Here is a 27,383-nt window from a genome sequence, read left to right as displayed (position 1 = left end):
AATGTATTTCCAGGATGTTTGGGTTTCTACACTGTGCATGAACATCTGCCTCATGTACTATACAAAGGATATTTCTTTAAAGATTTACAGATTCAAGATGGTTGTATAAATAGACTCTAAAATTAGGATGAATATCTTAATAGTGTTTTCTTCAGAACGTACAATCTTAGATGTGTAAAATGCTAGAATTCTATAAATTATTTAAGAATGGAAATCTAATTCCTTCATTTTGGTACAGTGGAATATTTAGGCACAACAGGACAGGATAACATAATGATCTGTGATATGTGACAGTGGGTAGCATTGTTCTGAAAGTTAATGTTTTGTTAAATTAAGGGGTATTAATGACTTCAGAGACATGCAGAGACACATCACAGTCTAGATGGCTGGACTTGAAGATGATAAAGTCATATTTTCAGTTATTTTCTGGTTGACTTTTCTCTCTTATTTTCTTGTATTCAGGGAAGAATGCAGACTAATTGCTGAGTCTCTGAAAGCTTCTACATGTTTTCTGTTTCAAGTCTTTTTAATTTAACCTAGTACTGCTATGTCAGTAAACCTGGACATTGAACAGAATCATTCGTACTTTAGTTAACACAAATCATAATCTCTTATAGTGTTTCTAACTTTTCTGATGCTAAATACTGACATACAATTCAAATAACTCTAATGTGGGCAGACTAACTTGGAGTTGAATGAATGATTTCTCAGTGCTAAGACCATCATAAGTCTGTTTTCTATGATCATAAGCAACCCCTATGACAGGGCCATTCCTGCCTCCAAAGTTGTGATACCCACCCACTGAAAATCACTACTATAAGGTTTAGGTTACAGGATTGGAGAAAATATTTATGACTTTAGCATATATTTTATGAGAGACATTTCCTAGTAAGATGCAACATATATTCATCTAAGGATCCCAAGTGTAAACTGAAAACAACCAAATCAAATTTCATGAATCACTCACATTTATTTACAGGACAATGGAGAAGTTGTTGGCCACACAGCCCAAGGACTCATAATCAGTTGTTATCCTCAAATATGAAATCATCATTTAATAAGAATTATAAATACTGGATTGTCAAAGGAGACTTCACATCTGTAGACATATTTATAGGATAAAGAAGAAGTAGTTTTTGTATATGTTTGTCAAATAAACCTTTTTAAGTATAATTTATCTGAATTTGATCACTTGAATATACAGAATGCTGCCAGTTTTATTAGATATTTTGAGGGGTGAAATCCCTTTGAAATAGATAATTTCTGTGGCCATGAAAGTGTTACACAACACTATTACTATTCTGGCTTCCTCAACAGTCTTCATCTTGGAATATTTGAGTGTGAACAAGAAAAATGTTTAATGTAAACTTTTCTACATTGTCATATTTTTAGAGTTTTTCTCAGCATAAATAGTTGACATTTGCTAAGATTTGAACACTGCATAAAGGTTTCTGAAGTTTTCATAATCATACAAATTCTCTAGTGTAGAACCTCAATTTTTGCAAGATAAACTTTCCTGACAAAAAAATTAAAATGTTTTCTCTGACCTGAAATGAAGTCAAAGATATTTCCAAATACATTCTATTTCTTCAGATTGTCACATGTACATATTCTGTTAATTCTAAGAGAAAGGCCAAAAGAAAAGGTTCAAACCGCTAATACATTTGAAAGTTTTCTCTCCTTTAAGTATTATCTAATGAATTTTAAGACGATATTTGCTGGTAAAGAGTTGTCTCATTGACTAAATTTATAATGTTTCTCTACTGTATGTAATCTATCAGACTGACATTGTATGTAATGCATTTTTGGTATACATGACACTTGCAAGTATTATTTCAAGTATGAAATCTCTGATGCCTTCTTAAGCTAACATTTGGGTAAAACATTTGGGTAAAGCATTTGTCACATTCATTGCATTTGTAAGGTTCCTCTCCTATATGAAGTCTCCGATGGACATGAAGACTGCCATTTCTGAGTGAAATATTTGTTACACATTTGTAAGTTTATTCTCCTGATGAATTCTCTGAAAAAATGTCAGAGTAATTTTGTGAGTAAAAGATTAGTTACATTCAGTACACTTACATGATTTCTCTCAGGTATGAATTCTTTGATGAATTCAGAATTAGTGGGTAAAGCATTTGTTACATTCAGGGCATTTGAAAGATTTTTCTCCTAAATGAATTCTCTCATGAACACTAAGATGAGACTGTTGGCCAAAGCATATGTCACATTCACTGCATTTGTGAGGTTTCCCTCCTGTACGAAGTCTCTGACGTACATGAACATTGCATTTTTGGGTAAAGCATTTGTCATATTAACCACACTTGAACGGTTTCTCTCCTGGATGAATTCTCTGATGAATTCTCAAATCAACACTGTAGCGAAAGCATTTGTCACATTCATTGCATTTGTAAGGTTTCTCTCCTGTATGAATTCTCATATGGTTTTTCAGATTATCTTTTTCAGTAAAGCACTTGTCACATTCACTGCATTTGTAAGGTTTCTCTCCTGTATGAATCCTCTGATGACGCCTAAGATAGGATTGTCGCCCAAAGCACTTGTCACATTCACTGCATTTGTAAGGTTTATCTCCTGTATGAATCCACTGATGATGCCTAAGATAGGAAATGTGGCCAAAGCATTTGTCACATTCATCGCATTTGTAAGGTTTCTCTCCTGTATGTATTCTCATATGGTTTTTCAGATTGCCTTTTTCAGTAAAGCATTTGCCACATTCACTGCATTTGTAAGGTTTCTCTCCTGTATGAACTCTCTGATGACGACTAAGATGGGATTGTCGGCCAAAGCATTTGTCACATTCACTGCATTTGTAAGGTTTATCTCCTGTATGAATCCTCTGATGAATACTAAGATAGAATTTTTGGCCAAAGCATTTGTCACATTCACCGCATTTGTAAGGTTTCTCTCCTGAATGAATTCTCATATGGGTTTTCAGAGTGCCTTTTTCAGTAAAGCATTTGTCACATTCACCGCATTTGTAAGGTTTCTCTCCTGAATGAATTCTCATATGGGTTTTCAGAGTGCCTTTTTCAGTAAAGCATTTGTCACATTCACTGCATTTGTAAGGTTTCTCTCCTGTATGAATTCTCTGATGCAAATGAAGATTCCCTTTTGTGGTGAAACATTTCTTGCACTCACTACACTGGTGAAGGTTCTTACCATTATTGCTTTGTTTCGGCATCAGTTTACATTTATAGACAAAATCCTTATCAAATTCTGTATTTTTGTGTTCTTTGTTCTCTATGTGGATTCCAGAATTTACACCAATGATAGCATATTCTTTTGAAAACTGTACACAGTCTTTATATTTGTAAACTTCTCTCATTTTCCCAGCTTTATGTCTTTTTAGGTTTGAGGACTGAACAGAGAGATCTCGGAGATGAGTTTTATAAGGTGTACTTTGGGTGGATTCAAGAGTCACTATGCTAATTTCTTCCCATTTACAAAACTTCTCTTGGATATTCACATGCTCATGGACAATGCACTCTGTGTCTTGTTCCAAGACCTTCCCATGTTTTCCACCTATCAGATGATTTTCTGAAAAATAAAAGTGCAATTAGGACAAGGGTTACTTCACTGGAGAGAAAGAGTTTTAATAATGGGTGTTTGCTGAATTATCTGGTAAACTAGACATCTCAAGGATTTATGCTCTCAAAATTGGTTTTACTCTTTTCATAATCATTACTTGGATCATCAGAAGTGCCTCAACTCTGACCTATATCAACCGAAAGGAATGATAATATGCTTCAAAATATTATCTTAAAAATTGTACCTTGCAGAAGCTAGGAAAAAATATGTCATTAATCAATATTGAAAATACACAAAGTAGGTCTCTGAATAACCTATCTCTAATTTTTTATTATAATTTGATTCAGAGTAACATTGTATAGCTGTATACAGGTACAAATTCATAATCATAAATGAATCCTATACTGAGGATAAAGAACATGGTGTATGAGTACTATACTCAGAGACCACATAAGAAAATGCAAAGAAATAGGCAAAATTAAAATTCTCCAAACCAACAGCTCTATAGCTCCATAAAACATTTTGCATTATTAAAAACCATAACTAAAGAGATTAATGTAATAATAAAATGAATGTGCTCCAATTAATATATGTCCAGAAATACAATTCGTTTTTCTGAACATTATATTTTTTAACTCAGAAGTTTCCATTTAAAGCTAGATAAGAGATATTGGAAAGATCTTGGAGAATATAACACTGGTTATTCCTCCAAAGAAAGCGCAGAAATGTAAAGGAAATGCCATGGAAACATTACCATGCTAAGGGGAACTTCCCTTATCCTAGTGCTCTCCAGACATTTCAGAGAGTTTACATAAACACGATGTAGGAAAATTCAAAGTAAGACTCGGAAATTCTACAAAAAGTGCATTCTTACCCACAGACAATAGATTGTTGTACGTCTCCAAAACCACATCCATGTACAGTGCCCGTTGAGCATAATTGAGACTTTCCCATTCCTCTAGTGTGAACTCTGGAACCACATCCTTGAAAGTTAAGAAACCCTGTAATAGAAAAGTGCCTATTTGTTATTTTACGAAAGTGCTTTCCTACATTAAAAAATAGCGCTAATGAATTAGAGAATCTTTTCAATACAGATGAGGAAAGGAAAATATTGAAAGACAAATATTTTCTCAAAGTATCATGGATATGAGTCTAAAGTTATGAACTGCTGTTCTCCCACAGACAATCTGCAGAATGACTTACAATAATGCTCTCATTTATGAAGGCTCTCAAATTTATGAATTTTCTGTGGTTTTCTGAGACATTAGCAGGAAAAGAATGATTTGCCACCATCAGTACATTTGAATTTGTTTGTGCTGTTTGGATTGTATAATATATTTTAAAGTCCTCTATTATGAAACGTGTTTAACTGCAACCTCATGGTACTACAAAATGGATATTTATATTCATTTCTTTAAAATCCAATAATCTCTGCTGAAGAATTCTGGCAAGAAGAATATATAACACATATGTATAATTTCAGACAAATATTACCAACTTATATTATACAAAAAAAGACATTAAATATAAGTTCAAAATATCTTGGTGTGACTTTGACCAAGCAAGTGAAAGATCTGTATGACAAGAACTTCAAGTCTCTGAAGAAAGAAATTGAGGAAGATCTCAGAAGATGGAAAGATCTCCCATGCTCATGATGGGCAGGATTAATATAGTATAGATGGCCATTTTGTCAAAAGCAATCTACAGATTCAATACAATTCATACTCAATTCTTTATAGAAAGAACAATTTAAAAACTCATTTGGAATAACAAAAAAACGCAGGATAGTGAAAACTATACTCAACAATAAAAGAACTTCTAGGGGAATCACCATCCCTGATTTCAAGCAGTATTCCACAGCAACAGTCATAAAAACTGTATGGTATTGGTACAAAGACAGGCGGATAAATCAGTGGAACAGAATTGAAGACCCAGAAATGAATCCACACACCTATAGTCACTTGATCTTTGACAAAGGAGCTAAAACCATCAAATGGAAGAAAGATAGCATTTTCAACATATGGTGCTGGTTCAACTGGAGGACAGCATATACAAGAATGTGAATTGATTCATTCTTATCCCCCTGTACAAGCTTAAGTCCAAGTGGATCAAGGACCTACATATCAAACCAGATACACACAAACTAGTAGAAGAAAGGGTAGGAAACATAGGGGCACTCGGGAAATTTTCCTGAACAAAACACCAATGGCTTTTGCTCTAAGATCAAGAATCAACAAATGAGACCTCATAAAACTGCAAAGTTCTGTAAGGCAAAAGACACTGTCATTAGGACAAAATGGCAACCAACAGATTGGGAAAAGATCTTTACTAATCCTACGTCTGATACAGGAGTAATATCCAAAATATACAAAGAACTTAAGAAGTTAGATTACAGGCGTTGGGGATTTAGCTCAGCGGTAGAGCGCTTGCCTAGCAAGTGCAAGGCCCTGGGTTCGATCCTCAGCTCCGGAAAAAAAAAAAAAAAAAAAAAAGAAGTTAGATTACAGTGAGCCAAATATCTGTATTAAAAAATATAGCTAAACAAAACATTCTCAGCTGATGAATGGCCAAAAGCACCTAAAAATTGTTCAACATACTTAGTCATCAGCAAAATGAAATTCAAAACAATCCTGAAATTCAACCTCACTCTAGTCAGAATATCTAAGACTAAAACTCAGAAAGTCAGGTGACAGACGATGCTGGTGAGGATGTGGAGAAAGGTGAACACTCTTCCATTGTTGGTGGAATTGCAAACTGGTACAACTACTCTGGAAATCAGTCTGGAAGTTCCTCAGAAAATTGGACATTCCACTACCTGAGGACCCATCTAGATTTATCCTGGGCATATACCCAAAAGATTCTCCATCAGACAACAAACACACATGCTGCACTGTGTTCATAGCAGCCTTATTAATAATAGCCAGATGCTGGAAAGAACCCAGATGCCTTTCAACAGAGGAACGAATACAGAAAATGTGGTACACCTATACAACCGAGTACTACACAACTATCAAAAACAATGACTTCATGAAATTCATAGGCAAATAGAATGAACTAGAAAATATCTTCTTGAGTGAGGTAACCCAATCACAGAAATATGCACTTGGTGTACACTCATTGATAAGTGGATATTATCCCCAAAGCTCAAATTACCCAAGATGCAATCCATAGACCACAGGAAGTTCAAAAAGAGGGATGACTGAAATGCAGATGCTCCTACTCTTCTCAAAAGGGGGAAAAAATCACTGAGGCAGATATAGAAGCAAAGTTTACAACAGCGACTCAAGGACGGCCATTCAGAGCCTGGCCCACATGTGGCCTATATATATATATATATATATATATATATATATATATATATATATATATATATATACACAGCCACCAAAACTAGATAAGATTGATGAAGCTAAAAAATGCATGCTGAAAGGAAAGGATATAGATCTCTCCTGAGAGACCCATCCAGAGCATGTCCAATACAGAGGTCAATGATAACAGCAAACCACTGAACTGAGAACAGGACCTGCTTGGGGAGAATTAGAAGAAGTATTGAAAGAGTTGGAAGAAGCTTAGAACCCCATAAGAACAACAGTGTCAACCAACCAGAGCTTCCAGGGACTAAACTCCTATCAAAAGGATATACATAGACTGACCCAGGCATCCAATTGCATATGTAGCAGAAAATAGACTTGTTGGGGTACCAGTGGAAGTGGAAGCCCTTATTCCTGCCAAGGATGAAACCCCAGTGCAGAGGAATATGGGGGGGGGTGCAGTAAGGGGAATGGATGGGGGACAACCAATATGGGGGCTGGGGGTTTATGGACAGGAAACCAGGAAAGGGAATAAATTTTGAAATGTAAGTAAAGAAATATATCTAATAAAAAAAACACTGCTAATAAAAAAATTCTGAGCTCTGAGTGACGCCGTAAAGAAATTGGTGAGATCATACACTAGCAGTATAGCAGTGTATCTAATAGTTCTAGAACAGAGAGTGTCAAATACACCTAAGAGAAGTAGCCTGCAGGAAGTAATCAAATTCAGGGAAAAGAATTGATCCAGAAGAAACACAGAGAACTATACAAAGAATCAACAAATCCAAGAGTTGCTTCTTTGAGAAAAGTAACAAGATGGATATATAATGAGCCAGACTAACCAGAGGACACAGAGGCAGTATCCAAATTGAAATCAGAATTGAAAAGAGAGACATAACAAGAGAAACAGAAGAAATTCAAAAAATTATGAGATCCTACAGCACAAGCCTATACTCTACAAAACTGGAAAATCTAGATGAAATGGATAATTTTCTAGACAGATGCCATGTAGCAAAAGTAATAAGGATCAGATAAACCATATAAACAGTTCCAAAATCCCTAAAGAAATAGAATAAGTCATTATGGGACTCCCCACCAACAATAAACAAAAAAACACTGAATATCCAAACCCACCAGAAAAGCAAGATCTATATTTAAAACCATAGTTGATCATGATGCTGGAGGACTTCAAGAAAGAAATGAAGAATTCCCTTAGAGAAACGCAGGAAAGCATAAATAAACAACTAGAAGCCTACAGAGAGGAATCGCAAAAATCCCTGAAAGAATTCCAGGATAACACAATCAAACAGTTGAAGGAATTAAAAATGGAAATAGAAGCAAACAAGAAAGAACACAGGGAAACAACGCTGGATATAGAAAACCAAAGGAAGAGACAAGGAGCCGTAGATACAAGTATCACCAACAGAATACAGGAGATAGAAGAGAGAATCTCAGGAGCAGAAGATTCCACAGAAATCATCGACACAACTGTCAAAGATAATGTAAAACGGAAAAAGCTACTGGTCCAAAACATACAGGAAATCCAGGACTCAATGAGAAGATCAAACCTAACAATAGCAGGTATAGAAGAGAGTGAAGACTCCCAGCTCAAAGGACCAGTAAATATCTTCAACAAAATCATAGAAGAAAACTTCCCTAACCTAAAAAAAGAGATACCCATAAGCATACAAGAAGCCTACAGGACTCCAAATAGATTGGACCAGAAAAGAAACTCCTCCCGTCACATAATAGTCAAAATACCAAATGCAAAATATAAAGAAAATATTAAAAGCAATAAGGGAAAAATGTCAAGTAACATATAAAGGCAGACTTAGCAGAATCACACCAGACTTTTCGCCAGAGACTATGAAAGCCAGAAGATCCTGGACAGATATCATATAGACCCTAAGAGAACACAAATGCCAGCCCAGGTTACTGTATCCTGCAAAACTCTCAATTAACATAGAGGAGAAAGCAAGACATTCCATGACAAAACCAAATTTACACAATATCTTTCTACAAATCCAGCGCTACAAAGGATAATAAATGGTAAAGCCCAACATAAGGAGGCAAGCTATACCTGAGAAAAAGCAAAAAACTAATCGACTTGGCAATAAAACAAAGGGAAGAAAACCACACAAACATAACCTCATATCCAAATATGAATATAACAGGAAGCAATAATCACTATTCCTTAATATCTCTCAACATCAATGGCCTCAACTCCCCAATAAAAAGACATAGATTAACAAACTGGATATGCAATGAGGACCCAACATTCTGTTGCCTACAGGAAACTCACCTCAGAGACAAAGACAGACACTACCTCAGAGTGAAAGACTGGAAAACAACTTTCCAAACAAATGGTCTGAAGAAGCAAGCTGGAGTAGCCATTCTAATATCGAATAAAATCAATTTTGAACTAAAAGTCATCAAAAAAGATAAGGAAGGACACTTCATATTCATCAAAGGAAAAATACACCAAGATGAACTCTCAATCCTAAATATCTATGCCCCAAATACAAGGGCACCTACACACATAAAAGAAACCTTACTAAAGCTCAAAACACACCTTGCACCTCACACAATAATAGTAGGAGATTTCAACACCCCACTCTCATCAATGGACAGCTGATGGAAACAGAAATTAAACAGAGACGTAGACAGACTAAGAGAAGTCATGAACCAAATGGACTTAACAGATATTTATAGAACATTCTATCCTAAAGCAAAAGGATATACATTCTTCTCAGATCCTCATGGTACTTTCTCCAAAATAGACCATATAATTGGTCAAAAAACAGGCCTCAGATACAGAAAGATAGAAATAATCCCATGCGTGCTATCAGACTACCACGGCCTAAAGCTGGTCTTCAATAACAATAAGGGAGCAAAGCCCACATATACATGGAAGTTGAACAATGCTCTACTCAACGATAACCTGGTCAAGGAAGAAATAAAGAAAGAAATTGAAGACTTCTTAAAATTTTATGAAAATGAAGGTACAACATACCCAAACTTATGGGACACAATGAAAGCTGTGCTAAGAGGAAAACTCATAGCTCTGAGTGCCTGCAGAAAGAAACAGGAAAGAGCATATGTCAACAGCTTGACAGCACACCTAAAAGCTCTAGAACAAAAAGGAGCAAGTACACACTGGAGGAGTAGAAGGCAGGAAATAATCAAACTCAGAGCTGAAATCAACCAAGTAGAAACAAAAAGGACCATAGAAAGAATCAACAGAACCAAAAGTTGGTTCTTTGAGAAAATCAACAAGATAGATAAACCCTTAGCCAGACAGACGAGAGGTCACAGAGAGTGTGTGCAAATTAACAAAATCAGAAATGAAAAGGGAGACATAGCTTCAGAATCAGAGGAAAATCAAAAAATCATCAGATCGTACTGTAAAAGCCTATATTCAACAAAACGTGAAAATCTGCAGGAAATGGACAATTTCCTAGACAGATACCAGGTACCGAAGTTAAATCAGGAACAGATAATCAGTAGCCTTCCTCTACACAAAAGAGAAACAAGCCGAGAAAGAAATTAGGGAAACAACACCCTTCATAATAGACCCAAATAATATAAAGTACCTCAGTTTGACTTTAACCAAGCAAGTAAAAGATCTGTACAATAATAACTTCAAGCTTCTGAAGAAAGAAATTGAAGACCTCAGAAGATGGAAAGATCTCCCATGCTTATGGATTGGCAGGATTAATATATTAAAAATGGCCATTTTACCAAAAGCGATGTACGGATTCATTGCAATCCCCATCAAAACACCAATCCAATTCTTCAGAGACTTAGACAGAACAATTTGAAAATTCATCTGGAAAAACAAAAAACCCAGGATAGCTCAAACTATCCTCAACAATAACAGGACTTCAGCGGGAATCTCTATCCCTGAATTCAAGCAGTATTACAGAGCAATAGTGATAAAAACTGTATGGTATTGGTACAGAGACAGACAGACCAATGGAATAGAATTGAAGACCCACAAATGAACCCACACACCTATGGTTACTTGATTTTTGACAAAGGAGCCAAAACCATCCAATGGAAAATAGCATTTTAAGCAAATGGTGCTGGTTCAACTGGAGGTCAACATGTAGAAGAATGCAGATCGATCCATGCTTATCACCCTGTACAAAGCTTAAGTCCAAGTGGATCAAAGACCTCCACATCAAACCAGATACACTCAAACTAATAGAAGAAAAACTAGGGAAGCATCTCGAACACATGGGCACTGGAGAAAATTTCCTGAACAAAACACCAATGGCTTATGCTCTAAGATCAAGAATCGACAAATGGGATCTCATAAAACAGCAAAGCTTCTGTAAGGCAAAGGACACTGTGGTTAGGACAAAACGGCAACCAACAGATTGGGAAAAGATCTTTACCAATCCTACAACAGATAAAGAGGGCTTATATCAAAAATATAAAAAGAACTCAAGAAGTTAGACTGCAAGTAGACAAATAACCCTACTAAAAAATAGGGTTCAGAGCTAAACAATGAATTCACAGCTCAGGAATGCTGAATGCCTGAGAAACACCTAAAGAAATGTTCAACACCTTTAGTCATAAGGGAAATGCAAATCAAAACAACCCTGAGATTTCATCTCACACCAGTGAGAATGGCTAAGATCAAACACTCAGGTGACAGCAAATACTGGCGAGGATGTGGAGAAAGAGGAACACTCCTCCATTTTTGGTGGGATTGCAGACTGGTACAACCATTCTGGAAATCAGTCTGGAGGTTCCTCAGAAAAATGGACATTGAACTACCTGAGGACCCAGCTATACCTCTCTTGGGCATATATCCAAAAGATGCCCCAACATATAGCAAAGACACGTGCTCCACTATGTTCATAGCAGCCTTATTTATAATAGCCAGAAGCTGGAAAGAACCCAGATACCCTTCAACAGAGTAATGGATACAGAAAATGTGGTACATCTATACAATGGAAGATTACTCAGCTATAAAAACAATGACTTTATGAAAATCATAGGCAAATGGAAGGAACTAGAAAATATCATCCTGAGTGAGGTAACCAAATCACAGAAAAACACACATGGTATGCACTCATTGATAAGTGGCTATTAGCCCAAATGCTTGAATTGCCCTAGATGCACAGAACACATGAAACTCAAGACAGATGATAAAAATGCAAATGCTTCACTCCTTCTTTAAAAGGGGAACAAGAATACCCTTGGCAGGGAATAGGGAGACAAAGATTAAAACAGAGGCAGAAGGAACACCCATTCAGAGCCTGCCCCACATGTGGTCCATACATATACAGCCACCCAATTAGACAAGATGGATGAAGCAGAGAAGTCCAGGCTGGCAGGAACCAGATGTAGATCTCTCCTGAGAGACACAGCAAGAATACAGCAAATACATAGGCAAATGCCAGCAGCAAACCACTGAACTGAGAACGGGACCCCCGTTGAAGGAGTCAGAGAAAAGACTGGAAGAGCTTGAAGGGGTTCAAAACTCCATATGAACAACAATGCCAACCAACCAGAGCTTTCAGGGACTAAGCGACTACCCAAAGAATATACATGGACTGACCCTGGACTCTGACCTCATAGGTAGCAATGAATATCCTAGTAAGAGCACCAGTGGAAGGGGAAGCCCTTGGTCCTGCTAAGACTGAACCCCCAGTGAACGTGATTGTTGGGGGGAGGGCGGTAATGCAGGGGAGGATGGGGAGGGGAACACCCACATAGAAGGGGAAGGGGAGGGGCTAGGGGGATGTTGGCCTGGAAACCGGGAAAGGGAATAACAATCGAAATGTAAATAAGAAATACTCAAATTAATAAAGAAAGAAAGAAAAAAATCCTTAATCAAAAGGGAAACACAAATTAACAAATCTGAGATTCCACCTCACAGGAGACAGAATGGCTAGGATCAAAAACTCAGGAGAAGCATATGATTCCTAGGATATGGACAAAGGGGAACACTCCTCCATTGCTGATGCAACGGTAAGCTGCTACAACCACTCTGAAAAAGTATGGTGGTTCCTCAGAAATGTGGACATAATTCTACCTGAGTATCCAGCTATTCTGCTCCTGGGCATATGCCTAAAAGATGGTCCAACATATAGGAAAGATAAATGTTCTATGCTCATAGCAGCCACATTTTTCATAAGCAGAAGCTGTAAACAATCTAGATGTCCCTCTGAGGTGGAATGGATACAGGAAATGTGGTTCATTTACACAATAGAATACAACTCAGTTATTAAGAATGAGAACATCATGAGCTTAGAAGGCAAATGGATGGAATGAGAAAATATCATCCTGAGTGAGGTAACCATTCATCCAAAAACACATGGTATGAACTCAGTGATGATTGCATATTAGACCAAAAGTTGTGAATACCCATGATAAAACTAACAGCCCATATGAAGCTGAACAGGAAGCGCAAACCATGCATGCCTCTGCCCAAACCATGCTTCAGTCCCAGTTAAAAGGAATAAAAGAAAATCACACAAGGGCAAAGGAAGGAGGGACCTAGGAGGGACAGAGGAGGGTAAGGAAAAACAGAGGGTAGGACCAGGTGTGGGAGGAGACAGGGGAGATGTATAGAGGGTAGGATAGTTAACAGATGTGTATAGCAGTGAACAATGGGAAACTGGAAATAGCCTTTAGGAAATACAGATACCTGGTAAGCAAGAAGTTACCAGGACACAATAGGGATGATACTAGTTGAAAAAGTAAAAAACGGGAGAGAGAACCTGTAGTAACCATATCCACTGGATAGGCACAGCTCACAGGTCAAGGATGCGGTCAACTACCCATCTCAAAATTTTAACCCAGAATGGTTCTTATCTAAATAAAAAGCAAGGACAAAGAATGGAACAGAGACTCAAGGGCATCCCGAGACTACCCACCTAGGGATCCATCCTATCTCTAGATATCAAATCCAAACAATATTGCTGATGCCAAGAATCCCTTGCTGTCAGGAAGTTGGAACAGGTATCCACCGAGAGGCCATAGCAGAGTTTGACCAGTTGCTCACAGCTGACCATTGAACAGAGCAGGGAGACCCCAATGGAAGAGATAGCTGAAGGACTGAAATAGATGAAGGGGATTGCAACCCTATAGGTAGAACAACAGTATCCACTAACCAGATCCCCAGAGCTCCCAGAGACTAAACTAGCAACCAAAGTGTACACATGGAGCGACCCAAGTCACCAGCAGCATATGTAGCAGAAGATTTTCTTATCTGGCATCAAGAGGAGAGGAGGCCCATGAAGAGGCTGGAAGTCCCAGCATAGGAGGATGCTAGGGCAGTCAATGAGGAATAGATTTGAGAGTGGGGTAGCATCCCCATAGAAGAAGGGGATAGGGAACTGGGAATTGGGAGAACATTTAGAATGTAAATAAAGACAATAACCAATAAATAAAGAAATATAGAAACATCATCACAACCCTTCATTATGTCCCTATGTGACACAGAGTTTGGTAGAACAGGAAACAAAGAGTAGATAAAGCATTCTTCCTTCTAAAGTAAACAAGTTAGAAAGGACGTTTATTTAGGATTGAAAATGTATAGATCATACACAATACCAAGTCTATCTGCCCCAGAAAATATTTACTAATATATTCCATGTGAAGAAATAGAAATGTGGAGAATACAGGACATACACTACTTCTAACTGTGCAACAAAAGACAGAGGGAAACAACAATTTCTACATTGAGAATTTACCACACAGCACCACAATGGGCAGTATGTCTCTTGGAATGTCTCTTGGAATGTTTCTTGGAAGACACAGATTTCATGTCTAAACACACCCATAATCATTATTTGACATAAAACTCCAAAAAAAATTGCATACTGAATTCTTCATTTGCATGCAAAAAAGAAATGTACATTCCTCTATCACCTATGACTCTAAGGAGCTAATATATTTACTACTGGGGTTCAAGACAGTGAATCCCTTATGATTTTGTCCTTCTCCAAATTCTTCTCTTCCATATATTTCTCAGTGATATCAGACTCCACATAATTCCATATCCACATTAATAAGCTTTTGTCTGGAGCCTTGACCATCTCTGAAATGTAACTTATGTGACGCATGGGACCTTCCTTCAACACTAATATAATAGCACACAAATCCATCTAATGTACAAATTAGGCATCGATATAGTTTTTGAGAATCATTAACAATAGATTCTCTTTGAGATCTGCATGTCTTCAATCCTTGAAAATAGTACATCCTCACAGTAGAAACCTCAGTAAAAGATTAATGGTTTTGTAAAAGTGAAAGACCTAAACATTAAATTTTTGTTATCCCAGAAGAAACTGAAGTTTATAGAAAATAAGTCCTTCAGATAATATTACAAGATAGAGATAATAAAATTATTAAATGGTTGAATAAAAAGATTTTTCAAAGAAATGTGCGCAGTACACTGACCTGTAGAGTGTTTCCCAGAGCCACACTCATCCTTTTTGTTGTTCTTCTCACAGATTCAAATATTGGAAGTTTTCTTGAAATTTCACAACCAGGTTTGAAAACTACAAAGCTGAAATTAAAAAAAAAAAAAAAACTTAGTTACAGACAATGCTAAACCACATAAAAGAATATTAAAAACAAAATATGAAGAATCTTGTCAACATTTCTACAGAAATGTGAGCATGGAGTCATATATTTAGTGTGTAGGGAATATGAGTATAATCTGAGGTCTATTTCAACATCAGCAGGCACCAGGCACAAACACAGAGCACATGAACACCTGCAGTAAAACACGATTACTCAGGGTTATTACTGAGAACTTATCTCCCTGGGTCTAGAGTCAAGGATAAATGGCTAATGGCTACCCTGATTGATGACCTAGATTTGAATGATGTTGCATTAGCCATCACACTCAAATACAATATCTGACACTTTGGTGAAGTTTGACTTCTTTTTACCAAGCAGATACAGTATATCTATTTTCCCTGTGTATCCTATAGTCTTGAAGTACAAAGATTCTATCTGCCAAATATCATGGGTTCTACAAAAGAATAAGTTGTCATCTTATTTAGTTACAGCCATTTTCATCAGCATCTACGAAGGCTTTCAATAGTTCATAACATAAAACTTCTATTTCCAACTTTCTTTTCCTTTCAATATGGCCCTGTTTCCTAATGCCCGTGACACATTATTATGCATTGATCTTGATCCCTTGACATCTCCATGAATGCATTACTATGTACAGTATTATGATTAAAGCCAGAAATGTCTTCAACTAAAATTTACTATTCTGAAACTTTAAGCCATTTGTTCTCCACTTTTCTAATGGTGTGGTAAACCCTTATTATAGTTCCAGAAATTCAAAAGTTGCTTTATCTACATGTTTCAGACCCACATGCAGATTGATAACAGGAGTGGTGTATCAGTTCCCAAGACCATAAAAAATATGGGTTTTATAATGGTTAGTCTTTGATAACCCCTGTGAATGTGTCAATGGACCACAAAGAGGTCATAACTCAAGGCTTAAGAACAAGGGTTCTAGACAATGTCAAAACAAGATCAAGAAGGAGGCATTGTAGAACTCACTGATGGCTGCCAGCGAATATACATATACACAGGGATAAGATGAACCATTTCAGGGTATGCTCTTGGAATGATTCCCTCATTATACCAAATCTGCTAATATAATATCACTGTTGGAAAATCTTCCTGAGCATGCATATATCTGCATCGTGTCATTGTCTCAGGCAGTTCTCAGGTTCCAAATCAGTAATAAATATGAATAGAGTGAGACTCTTGGAGCCTTGCTGTTAAGGATTTCCTTTCTGGCAAACACTCTTGTAGGTTGAAGAATGTGTGACATGTGTCTTCTGGCATATATACCAATACATATACATACACATACATGCAAATACACATACATATGTTTATGTATAGATAAAAACATAAGAATTCAACCTTAATATTGAGATACTATTAGTATGCAAAGTTTTCAGGACCCTGGATTCAGCAAATATTCAGTGTTTTTAATGTATGACATTGAACTTATGTCTACCATGTCAGATATCCTGGCATTTGATGGATATATGAATAGTCTATTTCAATGCCCCTGCCTCAGAAGATTAGACTGACACTGGAAAAAAGCAGATGATGGAGTGTCAGGAAAATCGTATATAATTAATAAGAATTGATGAAGAAAATAATAATTTCCTAAGGAACAAGTAAAAAAGTAAACTTTCTATGTCATAATACTAGGCCAAGCAATAATCAAGTGCAGAAACCCAGGTCCTCCGTGTTCCTTCTAACACTGTCTGAGGAGTAAACAGATGCAGCACTGAATTCTTTAGAAAATCCCACAATAATCTTGCAGAGTGAATATTACAGAATACAGAAAGAAAGGGGATGTGGTACAGTCATCAAGCAAAGCTGACTTTACTTGGATCCAAAAGCAAATGAACATAAAAATATGTACAAAGAAAATAATAGCAGTCCAGGAGCTCCAGTGTACATTGAAAAAAGTTTCTCTCTAATTGCTGCAAACAGTGAACTGGACTTGATTTCATGACAGATATGCAAGACAGTTTCAACCAGAACAAACCACACAACCCACGGCACAAGCTACATACAATCAGTGAGAGAAGGCTCTCAACCATGTCAATAAATCTACAAAGACCCAAATGCAAAATATCACAGTGGATCACGAAGAAAGTTCTAAAGAATGTGGAAGAGAAGGAGGATCCCTCAGACTAATGAAGATAATAACCAGCAGCCAAAACCTACCTTTACAAAAACGAAGACAGCTGTCATTATTCTACTCTACTCAGAAGATAAACAGGGGGCTGGAGAGATGGCTCAGTGGTAAAGAGCACTGACTGCTCTACCAGAGGTCCTGAATTCAATTCCAGCAGCCACATTGTGGCTCACAACCTTCCGTAATGAGATCTGAGGCTCTCTTCCGCTGTGTTTGAAGATAGCAATAGTGTACTTATACATAATAATTAATAAATAATTCTTAAAAAGAGAAAGAGACAAGGAAGGGAATGTGGTACTGTCATCCACACTAGTGTGCACAGCCTGCACACTAACCTTTCACACAACAGCAGTGCATACAAAGGGCAAGTAAGATTTACAATATTTTCAATGTTCAAATGAGTATATGAGGAATGCAAGCTTTCTCAAATTACAAGAAATAGAATTCTTCAACTCAGGAGCTACAAATATCCCAAGAGAATGCACCAATCTAATAATTCATTTGATAATCTATGGAAAACATACAAGAAACTATCATTTTGTTTATACGTTCCTAAACAATGACCTGAGAAGTAAGAAGACCACTCAATCTCTAAAAGGATCTTGGATATGCTGGTTTAGCACACAAACTGCTAACAAGGGCTCTGTAGGCTCCTGGCTATAAGAGTCACCAATGGCTCTCCCTAGGTGCTGACCCTTGTGCTGAAACACCAACCTCTCTGAGAGTGGATGACAGCCAGTGTAAAAGGACAAGTAGGTAACAGAAACTTTACTGATTTGAACAGTCAGCCTAATAAGGAAATGCACACATGACACTGGAAGCTGTCAAAAGTCACTCTAAAGATCCACAGTCCCAAAAGTGAATTTATACCTGACACACTGGCTATCTGTAATACTAGGAAATCATTTATATCGTTCTGTGTACACCACAGCACGGTGATGCTTTCAGGCGAAGTCAGACACATGTGGTTGGTAAATGGAAGATGCCAGTTCAGAGAGTGCTGAGTAAACAGCATGCACTGGGGGAACAGGTAAGGCTGAAAAAGATGGAGGAAGTGGAGGTGTGGGAACACACACGGTCATTACCATGGAAGATGGAGTTATGAATATATGACAAGGTGGATACCCATCCAAAACCTGCCTCAGAACATACATGAAACACAAGGATATAATAAAAACATGAATAACAAGAGATGGCACAGAGAATGAAGACAGGCTAACTGTGGAAGTGCACTAGGGCACTTCATGTGCAAAAGCCGTTCCCCTAAAAATGCAAGTACTAGGGGACTTAGACAACAGATTAAAGTAAACTCTAAGAGCTCTGAATACCAACAATAGCAAAGAAAACAGACAGTGCAAATACAAGGTTGTTTCTCTCTAAATATTCTAACAATTGTAATATGCATTTTAAAAAGACCCTAATACCTACTTTATATGATAGCAAAGTTACTGACAACAGGAATTTATATACCACAGAAAATGGAGATGCAGGGAAAAATATAATGCTGTCATAAATTTAAAATATGTAAGACTTGATGCCCTGGGCATTTGAGGACAGCATTGAGTGGGTAATAAAAGGTGGGCATAGGAATCCATGAATTTCCATGGAGTAATCAGGGAATTTTTGCAAAGCATGTTACTTTATGATTTGTGCCTGTGACACAGGCTGAGCATGGTTTTCATTTCTAACAGCAATAGATCATAAATTCCTGGTCCAGTGATAGGCGCTGGGCTTTAGCTCCAACAATAGTGAATACAGAAAATGAATGTGTGTCATGGAACTATTTTGTCTATGTGTAAAACAGGAAAAGTACATTTTCCATTTCATGGAGACAGAGCAAGAGCTCATTCTAGGATGGGAAGGACAGCCCATGGTTTTGCATCCTTCCATCATGAAGTCATCATCAACACTAGGGCTTCAACTTTAACCCTTGGAACTGACTTTTCCTCAAATACACATCTGATTCTGAAAAGACATAATTCTGTACTTTTGAGCCTTTCAGTCAAAGTTTACTGACACTTGTTTCACCCCAGTCTTTTTAAAGTAGATAAACTCAAATAGCAGTGTGAAGTGTTCCGGCACTGGGATTCTTTTTCTTCTCTTTTCTTTTTTTCGGGGCGTGGGACTGAATCCAGGCCCTTGAGCTTGCTAGGCAAGCACTCACCACTGAGCTAAATCCCCAAGCTGAGACTCTGGGACTCTTAAGAACATAGCATTCTAGCCTACCAGTAAAAATATTTATCCATAGTTTAAAATCAGAGCATGCAATAATATTGTTCAGGCCCTGAGCGAAAATAATTGGTAACTATAGTGTTGAATTCAGAAAAGTAGCTACTAGTATTTACAGTAGTAAAGGTATAGTTGAATGTCGTTACTCATTAAGACATGTTTTTTACTTAAAATCATACGTAGACAATAAAGTGAATAAAACATGCACAAAAGAATACTACATATATTTTTCACGCGGTCATAGGAAATAAAACTTTTCTTGTGAAGAACGAATGAGTACCTGAAAACTAGGAATGATTCCTCATGAACACAGTAAATCTCTAACCCACACAATCAATGGAGAACAATGTGAACGACACATAGCTACTCACGAGGCCAGCAAAACCTTCCAAACTAAAAATCCTAAGGAATACAATCACAAAAAGAACAAAATTTATTCGAATAATCTTCAAAGGAGTTCACAATAAAATCCTTGTAGAAGTCAGAATAGATGAAAACATATTTCTTCACAATAAAGAGTGTTATTTGTTAATCTTGGATTTCAGATCAGGAAGAAGAAATTCTGCAGCATAAATTGGTGACATAAAAACTGACAGTGTATTATGTGGTGATACCTGAATCCTTTGTTAGAAGTCTCTTTGGCCTTTACTGTCCAGGGCTCTTAGTTTTGATTTACAATTATGGAGATTGGCTGAGCATATAGAGATCTGAAAATGGGAAAATATTGTTCAGAAATAACTTGGAACTTTTCATGAGACAAACATGAAAGATGTGAACAAGTAGCAAAAGGATAAGTATGAAGGAAAGAGAAGATATCATGAAAATGCCTCTTTTCTCTGAGGATTTCAGTTTTCCCTATGAGATGTAACAGGTAGTCACACAGTTAACATTCATGCACAGTTCTTTTCCAAGCAGCACTGAGGAGGAGCAAGTAACACTGCAAGAAAACTATTGTGGCCCACAAAATCCAGACTGTTGAACTCCTCCAACAAGAGGGCTCTGAAAAAAAGCCGAGTGCAGGGTCTAAGCATTCCCACACCTGCAAGAAGTGAATGAACATTGCACGATTCAACAAACCATGAATGTGCATGGTCAGAGAGCTTTTTATGTCAAGAGGACATTTAACTTAAGTGGGTAATTCAAAAGGTGCTGTCTAATTCTGTCTCAATCTACAGTAAGTTTTCCACTTATAAAAATACCTATGAAGCCTATAAAGACACACTTCTGAATGCTGTGTTTACATCACAGCCTCAGTGTAAAATTAATGGAGAGTATAACTTAGGAAATGTTAAAATTTACAGCCATATGAAACGGCTTTATAACAAAGATTTTCTAATTCAATCAAATCTGCACTGGTTCCTCATATGTCAAAGATCTACAAAGCTCTCTTGGAATACCTATTCGGTCCGCTAGAGAAAGGGAAATGGAACGGCAAACGGAGGAACAGGGGAGTTAAGAAAGCATCCATGAATTTGAACTCGAAGAACTTTACTAAAGCTTTTGAAAGAAAACCCTGCTGTACAAACTACAGATGCGGCCAAGGATCTAGGAGGTTCTTTTAGAAAAATATTCTGGCGACCACAAAATTAATTAAAGCCATCACCTAAAACCCCAATTCACAGATCTCAAACTTCCTGACAATGCTAAGAAAATGCACCCCCGCTCCACAGCGCTGCTCCGCTCCTGCCTGTTTCCCGGTCGCAGCAGCTCCTCTGACCTGGCAGGTAACAGGACCAGCTGATGAATGTCCTAGGAGGCCGGCACAGCAACTGCAGCTTAAGGAAGTTTTCAGGTACCTGGAGGACTCAGGCCTAGTCACCCACCAGGACTTCCGGAACGCGAGGAAGCCAAGACACATGGAGAAAGGCGGGAGGGCGGAACTTCCTGTCACTTCCGCGGGTTCCTGGGAGCAACTCCTGCTGGACCCGCCCAACATTCAGCAGCTTCCTGTTACATAATTCTTCTAAACACACCTACTTCGGAACATTTTAATTATTTCCCCTCCTAATTCTTCATACATATTTTTTGATCGGTTTGGATTTTTCTGTCCTTGCTTCCTTGATTTTTCCTTTGTTTTTATTTTGTCTTTTTCTTAATCTCATCCGATCAGGCAGGTGTGCACGTCCTCCCGATCAGGAACCACTCCCCCAACTCTGTTGCAGGCTGCCTTCCACACAACTGCAGCTATCAGGAGCGCAGGACCTACTCTGCACAGCTTCGCATCAAGCTTGCTGCCCTTCTAGACCAGAAGTGGGTGTAGTAGGACACTGCGCCTGGGTTCTGACCCATTTACATCCAAGGTCGTCTGCCTAACAGCTCACATTGTGAGTCTAGTGCGCTGGGCTTAAGATACACAAAAGATAGCAATCCCTCTGAATTATGATGTTCAGAGCAAATACCCCCCCCCCAAACTGAAACGAAATTAAAATGCCCCTGGGTAAAACCACAAACCTTACATGAGCTTCCTAATGAAGGTGATTTACAAGATGTCCAAGATAATGAATTGAATACCCAGAGTCAAAGATTGTAAACCTGGGAAATGACCTCAAAGAGGACAAGAACAAAATGATTCGTGGGCAAGAAAATAATAGCAGATGCCTGAAGGAAGTGAGGACAGCAACATAGGATATGAAAATTAAATTCAATAGGACTTGAGAAACACCAAAAATAAGACCCTGAATGGAGAACGCAGTAGGAAGAATAACAATAACGCATAGAGAAGCTCTGGAAGACAGATTATCAGACTTGAAGAAAAGTTTGAGGAGCTGGATGCCTCAATCAAAGAAAATGAAGAATTAAAATGATGTTAGGTTAAGGCACAATATTATTTATTTATTTCTTGAAGGGTGAGGTGAAAAAGAGAAACTCCTTTGCAAAACTGTCTAGATTTTTTCAAAAAGGAAAAAATGAAAAGGAAGATAGAAATTGAACTACAATACATACTGCATTATTAGCCATTTATTCATAGATAGTTTCTAGATTGATGTCTATAATTCATGATGTACACCCATCCACATCTGCATATGCTGGGGAAAGGAGACTCCAAAATTACCCAAGTCTCTTTAGAGAATATAGCTAAGAAATCAACACTTTTCATGATTATAATGAGTTCTAGGATTCTCAGGAGAATCCTGACATTCAAAAACTGTTGTGATGACTATGGCAAGTTAATATGGATTCCAGCTAAGCATGGGAGAGAGAGCTCAGAAACACAACCACAGACTCAGGTGTCTGTCCTTAAATTACAGGGTTCTGAGCCCCTGGACACATGCGAGAGGGTAGAGCTACATGTTTTCCATTGTGGTAAGTTTTATTCTTTCCTACAAAAGGCTGGCACACAAAAAAATTACTTCTACAATGTTCAACATCTTTAGTCATAAGGGAAATGCAAATCAAAACAACCCTGAGATTTCACCTCACACCAGTGAGAATGGCTAAGATCAAAAACTCAGGTAACAGCAAATGCTGGCGAGGATGTGGAGAAAGAGGAACACTCCTCCACTGTTGGTGGGATTGCAGACTGGTACAACCATTCTGGAAATCAGTCTGGATGTTCCTCAGAAAATTGGACATTGAACTACCTGAGGACCCAGCTATACCTCTCTTAGGCATATACCCAAAAAATGCCCCAACATATAAAAAAGACACGTGCTCCACTATGTTCATAGCAGCCTTATTTATAATAGCCAGAAGCTGGAAAGAACCCAGATACCCTTCAACAGAGGAATGGATACAGAAAATGTGGTACATCTACACAATGGAATATTATTCACCTATCAAAAACAATGACTTTATGAAATTCATAGGCAAATGGATGGATCTGGAAAATATCATCCTTTGTGAGGTAACCCAATCACAGAGGAACACACATGGTATGCAGTCATTGATAAGTGGCTATTAGCCCAAATGCTTGAATTGCCCTAAATGCACAGAACACATGAAACTCAAGACGGATGATCAAAATGCGAATGCTTCACTCCTTCTTTAAAAGGGGAACAAGAATACCCTTGGCAGGGAATAGGGAGACAAAGATTAAAACAGAGGCAGAAGGAACACCCATTCAGGACCTGTCCCACATGTGGCCCATACATATACAGCCACCCAATTAGACAAGATGGATGAAGCAAAGAAGTACAGGCTGACAGGAGCTGGATGTAGATCTCTCCCGAGAGACACAGCAAGAATACAGCAAATACATAGGCAAATGCCAGCAGCAAACCACTGAACTGAGAACGGGACCCCCGTTGAAGGAATCAGAGAAAGAACTCGAAGAGTTTGAAGGGGTTCGAGACCCCTTATGAACAACAATGCCAACCAACCAGAGCTTCCAGGGACTAAGCCACTACCCAAAGACTATACATGGACTGACCCTGGACTCTGACCTTATAGGTAGAAATGAATGGCCTAGTAAGAGCACCAGTGGAAGGAGAAGCCCTTGGTCCTGCCAAGACTGAACCCCGAGTGAATGTAATTGTTGGGGGGAGGGCGGTAATGGGGGGAGGATTGGGAGGGGAACACCGATGTAGAAGGGGAGGGAGAGGGGATAGGGGGATGTTTGCCTGGAAACCGGGAAAGGGAATAACATTCGAAATGTAAATAAGAAATACTCAAGTTAATAAAAAAAAATAACTTCTACAGCTAACTGATTCTGCATATGTGAATACATTAAACATAATAGTCATTAATAATGCATCTGAGATTAGTTAAGGAAAGAAATTAAGCCTTTCCTCAGATGTATTTATTTTTCTATTGGTAATTTTTTATTTACATTTCAAAGGTTATCCTTCTTCCATGTTTTACCTCCATAAGCCCCCTATACCTTATTCCCTTTCCCTCCCTGTATGGGGTGCTCCCCCTCCCATATACACACTCCTAACTCAGTGGACTAGTGTTGTTCTATCCTGGGTCATCAAACCTACTAAGGTTCCTTTGCATGTGATACCACATAAGGCAATCCTCGACTAGATATCAAGCTGGAGCCAAGGTTACCCCCTCTGTAGTCTTAGGTTGGTGGTTTAAGCACTGAAAGATTTGGGGGGTCTGTTTGGTTGATAGTGCTGTTCTGCCTTTGAGGTTGCAAACTCCAACAGCTCCAACAGCCCTTGTCTGAACTTCACCATTGAGATCACAATGCTTGGTCCAGTATTTGGCTGTATATATCCGCAGCAGTATTTTTCCGTGTCTGACAGAGCCTCTCAGAGGACAGCTATACTGGGCTCCTGTCATTAAGCACAGGAAAATACATTCAAACGTATAGCCAAATGAAAAGATGACACAAATAAATATAAAGATGTAAAGAAAAACACAAACAGGAGAAAGCTATGAAGAAACTGTCCAAGGCCTGTATGGGAAATGGAAGCATTAAAGAAATGTAACTGCAACAATGCTAGAAATGGAAAAATTAGGAAAGAGAACAAGAGCTACAGTTGTAAGCATCACAAAGAGAATTCAGGAGGTGGAAGAGAGAACCTCAGGTGATCACTGATTGGGTAAAGAAAGAAATAATGATAGACATTGAAGACTTTCTAGAATTCAATGAGGGGGTTGGGGATTTAGCTCAGCGGTAGAGCACTTGCCTAGCAAGCACAAGGCCCTGGGTTCGGTCCCCAGCTCCGGAAAAGAAAAGAAAAGAAAAAAACAAATGTGAATACATAGAATTCAATGAAAATGTGGGCATAGCACACCCAGACTTTTGAGACACTAAGGAAGCAGAGCTAAGAAAAGAGTTCATAGCACTAAATTCCATCATATAGAACTTGGGAGTTTTCACACTAACAAATTCAAAGTCTATCTGAAGGCTCTGTTTAAAAAAAGAAGCAAAAACAACTGGGAAGAATACACAGCAAGAGATAAATAAACTCATGTTCAACAGTCTGAAGATTAAACCTGGAGAGACCATGCATAACAGATAGAAATGGACTCGATGAGGAGAGATAGTGTCAATGACCCAGCTTCAAGGAGCTGGAGGGAATGGAAGCCCAAAACAAAATCCAATGTTGTCAACTAACCCAGAAGCCTAGGACTTCCCAGAGTCTACTCTTCCAACTAAAGATCTTACAAAGGTTGGATCCAGGCCCACTGAACATATGTTGAAGAGGACCTACGTTTTTGGTCTCAGTGAAAGAGGATGTGCATAATCATGGAGGAACTTGAAGGTAAGAGAATGGGGACACCTGGAGGGTTGAGGGAAGAAGGAGGGAGCCCTCTCTCATCCCAGTGGGGGAGTAAGGAAATGAAGATCTGGGAAAGAGGACCAGGAGACAGGGCAACATTTTAAATGGAATGATTAAAAGTTAATTTGAAATTATTACTGAAATAAATATTAAAATATTGCTGAAAGGATAACCAAGGATGTTAAAATTTTCCTTTTTTTATGTGGAATCTTCAGTTTTGTTGAGTTTCTGTGTGGCTTTCTCCTTGTGACAGTTTAATGCTTCCTACAACTAGTGGTTAAGCTTACATATAGGATGGCAAACTATCCTGATAGCTTGTAGAACTGCAGCAAATTTAGGTAATTTCTTTGAGATTTAGTAGCTAATCGTGAGGCATGGTATGTGGTGGCAGAAGTCCATGGTGATATGTGGTCCTTGAAGCATGTATTGCTCCCCTTGTACATATTGAATATTTCTTTAAATGCTTCTCAACTAGTCAAGATTGCTCTTTTAACTATTCTATTTAACTCTGCATCTCATTTTTAAATTGCATTACATGGTTTTTTGGAGTTTAACTTCTTGAATTCTTATTATATTTTGCTCTATTTTTTTTATATTAGTGCCATATTGCATGTAGGCTTAGGAAAGACCTTTTCCCAATTCTATGGTCGCAAATTTCTCTTACTCAGAGAATATTTTGCCTTATAGAACATTTTCTGTTTCATGAGGTTTCATTTGCCCATTGTGGATCTTAGATCCTAAAAAATTGGTGATTTGTTCAAGAAATTTTTTGCCCTGTGCCAATATGTTTGAGGAACTTTCCCACTTTTTTTTCCTCTTACATTCAGTGTATCTTGTTATACATTGAGACCCTTGAACCATTTGAATCTGCCCTTTGCACATGGTGATAAATATGGATCAATTTGCATTGTTAAACATGCAGACCAAGAGTTAAACTGACATGATTTGTCAGTTTTTCCACTTTATTGTTTTGGCTTCTTTTTTCAAATATCAAGTGTCCATAGTTTTATGGGTTTGTTTCTGGTTCTTTGATTCTATTCCACTGAACTAACTGTCTCTGTACCAATACAATGAATTTTTTTTATCACTTTTATTACTCTGTAGTAAGGTTGAGGTCAGATGACGATTTAGCCCGAAGTTCTTTTATTGCTGAAAATTTGTTTTTGCTATCCTAGGTTTTTTTGTTATTCCATATGAAGTTGAGAACTGCTCTTTCCATGTCTGTGAGGAAGTGAGTTGAGATTCTGATGGGGATTTCATTTAATCTGCTGATTGATTTTGGTAACATGATTGTTTTTAATATGTGAAGTATAATGATTTATAAGCATGGGGGATATATCTCTTGAGGATTTCTTCCTTTTCTTTCTTCAAGAACTTAATGCTCTTGTCATACAGATCTTTCACTTCCTA

At 37.9% G+C, this 27,383-nt stretch overlaps 2 protein-coding genes across 4 annotated transcripts in view; both read right to left on the bottom strand.

Moving 5' to 3' along the window:
* The window catches only part of LOC103692519 (60S ribosomal protein L9 pseudogene), a 1,198,372-nt gene that overhangs the window by 15,014 nt on the left and 1,155,975 nt on the right, over positions 1–27,383 (bottom strand). The window lies entirely within an intron of this gene.
* Zfp34 (zinc finger protein 34) lies at positions 951–21,671 on the bottom strand. Of its 3 annotated transcripts, XM_063288642.1 has the most exons (5): positions 21,518–21,671; positions 20,415–20,507; positions 15,282–15,390; positions 4,424–4,550; positions 951–3,558 (listed from the first exon to the last, which is right to left on the bottom strand). In XM_063288642.1, the coding sequence occupies exons 3-5, from the start codon at positions 15,309–15,311 to the stop codon at positions 2,315–2,317; spliced, it is 1,401 nt and encodes a 466-aa protein (XP_063144712.1). In that variant the 5' UTR covers positions 15,312–15,390; positions 20,415–20,507; positions 21,518–21,671; the 3' UTR covers positions 951–2,314. The 3 variants fall into 3 exon arrangements, with proteins under 3 accessions (XP_063144712.1, XP_063144714.1, XP_038967264.1); XM_063288644.1 differs by having other exon boundaries at positions 20,415–21,665; XM_039111336.2 differs by lacking the exons at positions 15,282–15,390; positions 20,415–20,507; positions 21,518–21,671 and adding an exon at positions 4,753–6,712.

This window comes from Rattus norvegicus, chromosome 5, assembly GCF_036323735.1.
Source record: "Rattus norvegicus strain BN/NHsdMcwi chromosome 5, GRCr8, whole genome shotgun sequence".
NCBI classification, from domain to species: Eukaryota; Metazoa; Chordata; class Mammalia; order Rodentia; family Muridae; genus Rattus; species Rattus norvegicus.
Note: the sequence above shows the minus strand (reverse complement) of the source record. Positions and strands in the feature narration are given on the sequence as shown.